The sequence below is a fragment of the Sinocyclocheilus rhinocerous genome, unplaced genomic scaffold (genome assembly GCF_001515625.1).
Source record: "Sinocyclocheilus rhinocerous isolate Xijiao unplaced genomic scaffold, SAMN03320098_v1.1 scaffold1238, whole genome shotgun sequence".
NCBI lineage: Eukaryota > Metazoa > Chordata > Actinopteri > Cypriniformes > Cyprinidae > Sinocyclocheilus > Sinocyclocheilus rhinocerous.
In genome coordinates, this window is record NW_015662954.1 from 297,072 (window position 1) to 307,833 (window position 10,762).

Below are 10,762 nucleotides of genomic sequence, written 5' to 3' on the forward strand. Positions count from 1 at the left end.
CTATGAAATCCGTTTTATTTCCAAATTCAGTTTTTTCCATTTTCATTTTTCTATACTCTGTTTTAATGGTTAAATTAAATTTTATTAATAAAAAAGCCTGTCTAATTAATTGAGTTTTACCGTTTTATTTTTACCAAATCTGTTTTCCATTAATTTCTGGATTCCATTTTAATTTCCAGAAATACTGCACATTTAAAATTTTCTCCTAAATAAATTCTGGTAAATACTCCTTTAAAAAGTGTTTTTTGATTATAATTTTATTATTAGTAAACTAGAACATGTGGATATGTTGTCATTCTTACACTATAATACTGAACTTTAATTTCAGTGATTTGGACTATGAGATGGACACTTGCTTCTTGCACTCTATGTTGCACTTTACTTTTTTTACTTTTGGATTTCATTTTGTTTAATGAAATATAGTTTAATAAAATATTCTTAAGTAAAATTGTTGTTTTTTTGGGGGGGAAATGAATCGTTTAGATTAATAGATTAATCGATAAATTAGTCGATAGATTAATCGAAATAAAAATAGTCATTAGTGGCAGCCCTAATATCTATATCTTTATCTTTAAAAAAAAAAAATGTAACTTGTAACTTTTTAAAAATGTAAACAAAAAAAAAAAGTGAAATGTAACTTTTTAAAAAATGGATGTAATTAAGTTTTACAATTTTGAAACATTTAAGTTTAATAAATAAAAAAAAATAATAATGAATTTGAAAATCTGGAATTAAAATAATTTACATTTGAAATTAAACAAAGTGTTAGAATATAATTTGTAATGAAATATATATTTTAATAAAAAATATTAGTGGTCTCAGACTTGTGGACCCCACTGCATTTTTGGCAAATTTAATAATAATAATTAAAAAAAAGTATAATTTATATGTAATTTTAACCATATGGTTAAAATTACATATAAATTATAGATAGCTGATATGATTATTATTAACTGCACTATATCTTTGCCAGGCTACACTATAATTCTTTAATGGACATCCAAAGAAGAGAATAGTAATCTTTATATTATTTTACTGGCTAATTCTAAAATAATGACCATGAGTTTGTAATTGCTTATATTTTGAGCATTCTTAGCTTTCCTGCTGTCTAATTCAATTTGAATGCCTAACTGGTTCTCTCTAGTGAGTTGCTAAATGCATTCGCTGTTTATGTCAAACGAGGAACTATACATAATGAAAATGAAGGGCACACAGAGACCTTCTGTTAGCGTTCGGTTTTATCCTGTGCGTTTTTCAATGGCTGTAATTGATGGAGAATGACGGCCACATGACTGCTGTGTGTGTGAATGTGAAGACCCTTTTACCCACTGACCCACTGATATGAACTCAAGGAACTTGATGTTACGGGATTGCTGTTTCTTTATTGGCTCGACGCTTGTTTGAGATCATCATCACTATCGCTGTTGTCTGACCATTACGCTTGATAGTTGTGTGATAGTGTGTAATTTTTTTACTTGTGAAAACTAGCTGCATACTAGGTGTGAACATCAGTGGGGGTTTACTTCAAAGACTCCGCTTTGAGGCTGTGAAGATGCACTTAGATAGATGATACCTCGATAAACGTGAGCTTGATGAATCAGCAATAATGTGTGAAATGCTAGATGGTTGATATCATTTTCAGATGACACTGCTGTAACTCTCTAAAAGTGACTGGTGCTTTAGTGCTGATTGATTGTTCGATTGCTTTTTTTTTTCTTCTTCTTCTTGATTCCGCTCCTGCCTGAACATGATTAGTATCCAAAGCCAAAACTTTTAAAATAAATTTCCCACATCATATTGTGCACAGTTGTGTTTAGTATTCCAAAGGAAATATATTTTCACAATTTCTGTTGAAATATAATAACTTTGAAGTGACACTTCTTTTCTGCTGATGTCATCAGGGCCTTGTGGGCGGGGAAAATGATCATAAACCGTAATATCATAACCTAATGATCCAAATCTATAATAATATAATAGACTATAATAATATTAGTGTGTTTTTTATAATACTTTATTTTATATAATTTTCATATAATTAGTTTAATTGTATTGCCTGTGTGTGTGTATATAATAGGTAATAGATAGGGCTGGACAATAATTCAATATCAATATGTATCGCGATATAATTTTTTTCAATAACGGTGATATGATTTTTAAACACATTTCCGATATTTCGATATACATTACCAGTTTCCCATACATTGATTTATTTGTGCCGTTTGACTTCGTTGAATAAACATGAGCACTGCACGTTTCAAAATCAAAACACGGCGCGGGTGTTTTATATGAATGTATCTCTGAAGGGAAAGGACTGTCTTCAGAAAAGTTTCGATGGCATTTTCATTTGATCTGATAAAAGTCTTTTAAAAAATTCGCTATTTATTTATTTTAGAATACTTTATAATATATTTTTATTTATTTAGGCAAGAAATAGCCTTACTGAAATTGTAATGTTATATATAAATATAATATAGACAACAATTAATTAATTAATTAATTTTTTATAGTACTTTACATTTTATTTATTTATTTACAATTAATTTTTATAAGTAATAATTGTAAAAATTTAATAATTATTACAAAACTGGCTATATATATATATATGTGTGTGTGTGTGTGTGTGTAATAGGTTATATAAATAATCCAAAATATTTATTAATTTTATTTATAATACAAAACAGCCAAAATGGCCTTACTGAAAATACAATGTTATATATAAATATAAAGAGACAAAAAAAAAATATATTTTTTAATATTTTATATGTATTTATTTATAATTCATTTTATTATTAATAATCTAATTATTTTAATCATTTATAATTATTTATAATTAATACAAAGCTGGCAAAATAGCCTTACTGAAATAATAACAGATGTTCAGTTCAATTCAGTTCAATTAATCTGCATGTTATTTTACACACATACTATGATTTATATATAACAAAGTAAAAGAAATATAGAAATCTTAAAATTGCACAATGCAGGTTTAAGATTCAAGGAAGTCCAGTGCAGAGAAAACCATCCAGTCATTGAGTAATTTACACTGCGGAAGTTAAAGTAGATCTTGTAATCCAGCATGTACCCAGTGTAACAGGTCTGTCTTGTTGGTAGGGTTGCAGCAGCAGTGGGTTGAGCGGGCGGACTGTCCCAGGCTATCATGGCTGACAGCTCCTCTCTGGGCAGAGTGAGCGGCTCCATCGAATCTGTGTCAACCATCACCAGTGAGGAGTTTGTGCTTGTGCCGCCCACCGCTGGGGGCTCCCCCTCCAGCTCCGAGGGGAGGCCCAGGCTCAAGGTGTCTCTTTCTATCCTTTACTATTTGACTTAATGTGTCAATAAGAATGAAGTTAAAAGTGATCTAGAATGCTTATTCTCTGCCATCTGCCAGATGTCGTGGAATGGGAGTGAGCAGCTGGAGCGGGCGATGGAGGATGTCTTGGATGATGTTGGTGATGGACCAGGATCTGCAGAGGAGAAAGAATGTCCTGCAGCTCTCAGCTCTAAGATCAGACCACCCAGCCTGACTCTGGACACTGCTCCTCATGGTACATCCTGCTCGCAGTAGCAAACTAACTCGTTTTTATCCCAAACTCCCATTAGTCCTTGTTAAACCATGTCTTATAAATATTTTACAAATGAACGGAGGCAGGGCTACAGTGTACTATTTATTTTTTTAACATGCAGGGGTTTCAGCAGATGCCATTTAAACTAGCTCTATTTATCTTAACTACTTCCTGTTGCCAAGTGCTAAAATTGGGAGACTTTGAACACTTACTTCCTCTCTACCCCACATAAGCGTGAGGAGTAATGAGGAGTGACTCCTCATTCAGTCACTCTTGACAATGGACCAATACATAAAACAAAGGTTTATGCAAAACAAGAGTTTATTGTTTTGAGTATTTCAACACAAGCATAAAACACATTGTTCTACCTCTTAAATATGATTGGATGAGCCACTTGATGACTTGCATAATACTTAAAAAATTTTTTTTTTAAAACTATAGAGAAGAAAATAAATAAATACATGTTTCTGCAACCTTGTATTGACTCTTCATTGTCTGTGTCCACAGAAGCATCAGCAGCAGTTTTGGAGAGTTCGACAGAACAGGAGGAAGAAAGTGTGCAGTTCAGTAAACTGTCCTATCTTGGCTGCACCTGGGTGAAGGCCCCTCGTAACGAGACAGAGGCCCAGAAAGCCATGGCCACCCTGCGTGCAGAGAGCGCCATCCCCATCCCTGTCACCCTCCATGTGCCCAACTGTCCAGATGGTTGTGTCCGGTCAGTCATTTGCCAAAAATACAGTGGGGTCCATAAGTCTGAGACCACTAGTATTGTATTTTTCTCTTAATATCCGTAATTTAAAAAAAGTACTAAATCTAAAAATATAAAATAAATTTAAAAAAACAAGAAGCTAAATACAAGCTTTCTCACTAATCTGGAATTCAAAACTAATTTAAATTTGAAATTAAACAAATTGTTAAATATAATTTGCAATGAAATATATATATATATATATATATATTTCATTGCAAATTATATTTAACAATTTGTTTAATTTCAAATTTAAATTAGTTTTGAATTCCAGATTAGTGAGAAAGCTTGTATTTAGCTTCTTGTTTTTTTTTATTTATTTTATATTTTTAGATTTAGTACTTTTTTTAAATTACGTTTATATCTAAAATGTTCTATGTTTATTTATTTCAGATTTATTTTGCATATGTTTGTGTTACAAATTATATTCCAAAACTATGTTTCCATATTTTCAAATTTGGAATTTAATATATTTTTATTATATTATAGGATCTTCTAAAAATGTATGTTGATTTGCAGATTCAAATTACTTTTTTAGTAATACATTTTATATCTTGAATCGTTTTTCCTGAAAGCTGTTTCTGGATTTAATTTATTTATTCTATTTTTCTATTAAAATATATTACTTATTTAATGTTTATTATTAGTTTACTCAATTTTTTTTTTTAGCATTTTTCTAATTTCACAATTTTTGCCCATTACAAACTGTGTTTAATTTCAGATTTAAATAAATCCTGGAGTAGTGAAATGCTTGTCATTTGCATTTTTGTAATTTAATACATTTTTCCTATTACATTTATATCTTAATGTACTGTTTTTTTTTTACAGATTTATTTTATGAATTTAATTATTTCCATATTTATTTAGCATTTTTCTAATGTAATAATATTCCTTTCCAAAGCAACTGATATTCCTGAACTTTTATTTTTATTTTCAGATTTAAGTTCGTTTTTGAATCCCAGATTTTCAGAGGGTTCTCAGAATTAACCTACACCTCACAACCAGTCACAATGTATTTATTTCCACGTGTTACTCCTGCGGCTTCATAAAAGCTTTAAGACTGAGCACATTTAGCTTTCCTGCTCTGAAACAAACCACATTCAACATTGGGAGTAGGGCTGGGTATCGATTCAGATGTCCCGATTCGATTCGATTTCGATTCGCAAGCTCTCGATTCGATTTGATTCGATTCTCGATTTTATCGAAAGAAAATCGATTTTTTTTTTGCCCAGCCCTAATTGGGAGTATAAATGTGACTTCTCTGTAGTTTCTGAGTTCTTGTGATCTTCACGGTGTGTGTTTGTCTGTCAAGAGCTAACACAGCTGTCGTCTGAGCTGCTTTTAGCTCCCGCTTTCAGCTTCGTAAATGTGATGTTGCACTTCTGTTTTCACACCCTGTGTGCGTTTTTTTCTTTATCTCAGGAACTGTGGCATAACCTCAGGTTTAACATCTCACTGTTTCTCCTCCGTAAACCTCAAACCATGTCTAAAGTTAGCTAAGTGAACTTTGATGCACATGACATGTGCCACTGTCATTTAGCTTAATTCTGGTGACACCGAACGACGTTTTTGCACCTACTAGTACTAAGTACTACATCTAAAATATCTTCAGTACTTAATTTTACATGTAAATATCTTAATTAGCACTTCACATTGTGATTGCACTATTAAAATTTGATCTATTTTGTTGCCTCCTAAATCGGTTTGCATTTTTTGTGTGTGTGTGTGTGTTTTTCATAGCAATCAGTTGGGACTAAAGTTGATGTATATTGTAAAGATGTCAGATTATGTGAAAGAGACTGCTTTAGATTGAGTTATATTTCTATTTGTATGTTTTTTATCGCTCTAGGATTGTCGACCAGGCCACTGGAACAGAAATTGCATCTTTTCCCATCTACAAGGTGTTGTTTTGTGCCCGAGGATGCGAGGGATCTGTTGAGAGCGACTGCTTTTCCTTCACCGAGAGCTACCGCAGCGCGGAGGACTTTCAAATCCACGTCTTCTCCTGCCATATCAAAGAGGCCGTGAGTTGCATTTGTTCATAAATGTTCATCGAGTAAATCTCAAAGCTCAACCCCTTTTCTTTATTTAGGTTAGTCGCATCCTCTATAGCTTCTCAACGGCCTTCAGGCGTTCGTCAAAAGCTGCCACAGACATGCGAGACTCGCCATTGCCACTTTCCCCCGATAGCGATGTCGTCACCTTCACCGTTTCTCTAGAAGTGAGAGAAGATGATGGCAAAGGAAACTTCAGGTCTGTCATTACTCACTTCTGAAGAAACGTACTCCTCTCGCTCTTTGAGAGAGGTGTTAGTTTTTACCGTTGCTATTCACGGAGCGAGGTGAACTGTTGCTTCATTTGGTTTCTATTGTGGGCAACCAGAATATCAATAAGTGCAATTGTGTCTTTCTTACTTTTTTCCCTCTCTTCTTGTAGTCCAGTTCCCAAAGACAGGGATAAATATTACTTCAAGCTGCGGCAGGGTGTACAGAAAAAGGTGGTGGTCACTGTCCAGCAGATGAACAATAAGGAGCTGGTAATAGAGAGGTGGGTTCTGGGATGTGGTCGGCAGAGTGCATGTTAGAATTTCAGATATTATGCCATTTTATGGAACCATAGTTTGCCTTTTAATGACTGGCATGGCAGTCATTTAAAATAGTTTGACCACTAATTGAAAGTGAAAAGTGTGGAACATGTACAAGCACTCTTTTTTTTTTTTTTTCTTCTTTTTTTAATGGTTTGACAATAGGTTTTTGTTCATGTAACAGCCATGAACCACAACTGGCTGCTTGCTATTGCTAGTAAAAAGCGGACAATATTAGCAGACATTCTGATTCTAGACATAGATATAAATAGACATTTATATAAATAATGTATAAAAAGTGTATGATTATTTAAAAAGGAGACCAACATTTGTTTATATGCTTATATATGCTTATTATATAATAATATATAATAATATAATTTTTATAACCTTTTTTATAGCAATTCATGCATACAAGTAATATTATGTGTATAAACGAACTTAAATTGCACAAACACACATACATATAGTATGTTTATATACGTGTATTATATGTGTATTATATATCGAAATATATATGTAGTGTTTATATATATATATTACATGAACTATATCAGTTTATATATATATATATATATATATATATATATATAGGTGTAAGTGTGATTCCTTGTGCAACCACTTGATGCCGCTCTAGTCACAGCACAAACACTTTGTGAGACGCTATGAAAATAAACCCTTCACAAATGTTGCCATGCTCTTAACCTTCGGTCACAACTAATGATGTTATTTCATGTAGCACATTACAGAAGCTCCAAATTACTCTCTGAACATATTATGTAATTAGCAGTCACTTTTATTTAATGCCTCATCCTTACCATCTAAACCATATATTTTTCAGGTGCTTTGGGATGCTGCTTAGTCCTGGTCAGAAGGTTCAAAACAACGACATGCACCTCCTTGATATGGTGAGACACATTTCTGGCTCCTGAGTTTTTCCCAGCATTCTCGGGATGTAACTTCTTGTGGGTTTAACTCTTATAGCTGTACCTCAGGCTCAATATTATATGTTAATTTCCTATATCCTGACTCATTTTAATTACCACTCTGTTGCCAGTTTTAGAAACACTTAATGGAAATATAGGCTTTTTTATTATTCATTGAAAACTTCATTTAACGTTGGCCCTTGAGCAAATTAAGTTATGGCGGTTTGCACATCAAGACCAAAAACAATTAGCAGTTCAATCAAGCGTAATTGGGTTCATGGGGATTGTTGAATCAAACATCGTTCAAGGTTTAGTGTCGTACTTTTCTCCATGTTGCCATCTGGACAGTTTAGACAAATGTCATCATTTGATACTTTGCCCAGTTTTTTTTATGATACATGTTAATGCAATTAACCTCAAATTTGCTGCAAAAATATACTGCATTTCGTTTTGATGTATTCAGTTCCTCTTCTAAAGAAACAAACCACAGTTAAATAAAGAAGTCTTGTTAATGCTGTAGCAGGTGGTTTTCATGATATTTAATGAGATTCTGCCATGCAAAGACTGCAAATGACTTTGCTTTTAATAAAAATCCCATATGAGTTTGATTTATAGATATCTAATTAGCCATTAAAAGGGTCTTTCTCCGTAATTTCCTCCAACTACTCTTTAGAAATCACTCCCAAATGAATAAAACGCATGTCAGATTAGATAAATGAATTTGATACGTTAAATTGAACATATTTAATGGAACTCCGATTTTATCCAGTAACTCTAGTCATTATATAAGTGATGAAAACTTATTTTGTGGTTGTGTTTGAAGGAGTCTATGGGCAAAAGTGCTGATGGGAAGGCGTATGTGATCACTGGCACCTGGAATCCAAACACTCCGGCTTTCCAGCCACTGAACGAGGACACGCCGAAAGGTAAGAGTTAATACACAATCCTTGGTTATCAAGAGTCTCTAGTGCTTTCATTGCACACCATGCTGTGACCAAGTTTACAGGTTTTACAGAAATTCACACTTTTTCTGCCATCTATTTTTTTCTCACGTTACTTGCAAGCCTTTCAGTTTTCACTGCTTCAGCCATGTTGAGTATCTGTTACACCGGCGTTTCTTGTCATGGTCAAAATGTGTCACATCTTTTACATGTTTTTATTAATACCGTATATAAATAAAACTATATTAATATTGAAAGTGTTTTTTATTGACCTTGTAAGCTTTAAATGTACATAATTTTTGTATAATTAAAATTATATATATATATATATATATATCGGCCATTGGCCAACCTGCTTTATAAGATATCGGCATAATTATATTAATTATTGATATTAATATAAAAAATGTATTATAGAAAATAAATACATACTTTATAAAAAAAAATATCAAAACTCACTTAATATTTCATTGACAAGGTTGTCTGTAAAACTGATGACAAGAAAAGACTGATTTAAAAGAATTAGGATATAATTAAATTTTATATTAATGTATTTTTATAAAAGCATATTAAATATATTTAATTTTTTCACTAATAAAATTATTTTAATATAATATAAAAATGTTGTTATAGTAAATAAATACATTCACTTTATATTTATAAAAATATCAAAACTCACTTAATATTTCATTGATAAAGTTGTCTGTAAAACTGATGACAAGAAAACACTGATTAAAAAAAAAAAAAGGAAGTCTAAGTGGTCCAGATTGGAACAGGAAGCACTAATGGCCTCTTTATTTAATGACTCAAAATACTAGAGTACCAGTAATCCTAATCATAGTGTGTGTATTGTTGATTTGGTATGAGGCCAAACTGGAAGCAGTGCATCTCGTAACTGCAGCTTTAATGTTTAGTTGTGAAATTATGTGGAGTTTACTTTGAAATTTAATTCCAGTCTGGTAGATTTAGATTACCACCTCAGTTTAAATAGCGTTTAATTCAGCAACTTGAGTTTTTCATTTCAAGTCTACACTTTATTACACTCACAGTAAAACAGTTCACAGACCTCGGCGTGGTTTTGTGTCTGTTTGTAAGTCTCAGTTGGGCCCACCCCAGATCTTCTATTATTTACCTCCCCATCTTTCTCACCGCCATCTTTTCTGACCTGACTCTATCGTAATTGGAATCTATTTTCAGCGATTCCCTCATAAATCTGTAACTGTTGCCGTCTTTGTTTCCTGTTAATTGAAATAATACAACCCCCTTAAGTGTGAAACGGACTAGTTTTCACTATTTACCTCTCTTTCTCACCGCCATCTTTTCTGACCTGACTCTATCGTAATTGGAATCTATTTTCAGCGATTCCCTCATAAATCTGTAACTGTTGCCGTCTTTGTTTCCTGTTAATTGAAATAATACAACCCCCTTAAGTGTGAAACGGACTAGTTTTCAATCATTCGTGATTTGTTTCTCTCAGCGGTCTGCTTTTTTAAATAATTATAGGGCTCACCTGAGAGAAAATATCATGAGATCAGTTCCCAGAATGCTATATTTTACCACAGTTGACTGGAGATAAATAATCTAAGCTGATTCTACTCTTAGTTTGAGTGTAAACATCATGAAACGTGCAGGAATTTATTTTACACAGTTGCATTTGACGTTTGTGAAAAGAGCATGCGATGGGAAATAATGTGGGCGGGGCTTGGTTTGAATTTGATTGGATTGTGAAAAATGGGTTTGTGTTGTTACTGGTTAATTTTTTCTCCACACACATTGAGGCAGGATGTCAGTTTTGTCTTTAACTGTGAGTTTATTTCCCCTCCAGACAAGCAGGTATACATGACGGTGGCAGTGGACCTGGTTGTGACCGAGGTTGTAGTACATGTTCGTTTCCTCATGGAGGCGCTAGTGCGGGTCTATCCGGCTAATGAGAGGTTCTGGTATTTCAGCAGGAAGGCCTTCTCTGAAACGTTTTACCTCAAGCTCAAACAGGTACATTA

The 10,762-nt window shown here is 33.0% G+C and overlaps 1 protein-coding gene across 4 annotated transcripts in view; it reads left to right on the top strand.

Annotated features, from left to right (window-relative positions):
• rabgap1l (RAB GTPase activating protein 1-like) overlaps positions 1-10,762 on the top strand; it is a 98,559-nt gene that overhangs the window by 4,298 nt on the left and 83,499 nt on the right. For all 4 annotated transcript variants that reach the window (XM_016538761.1, XM_016538760.1, XM_016538762.1 and 1 more), the window contains exons 2-10: positions 3,112-3,295; positions 3,389-3,545; positions 4,071-4,278; positions 6,161-6,335; positions 6,404-6,564; positions 6,748-6,858; positions 7,737-7,803; positions 8,645-8,747; positions 10,588-10,754. In XM_016538761.1, the coding sequence (XP_016394247.1) occupies positions 3,158-3,295; positions 3,389-3,545; positions 4,071-4,278; positions 6,161-6,335; positions 6,404-6,564; positions 6,748-6,858; positions 7,737-7,803; positions 8,645-8,747; positions 10,588-10,754 (1,287 nt within the window). In that variant the 5' untranslated portion in view covers positions 3,112-3,157. The remainder of the gene's footprint in view (positions 1-3,111; positions 3,296-3,388; positions 3,546-4,070; positions 4,279-6,160; positions 6,336-6,403; positions 6,565-6,747; positions 6,859-7,736; positions 7,804-8,644; positions 8,748-10,587; positions 10,755-10,762) is intronic.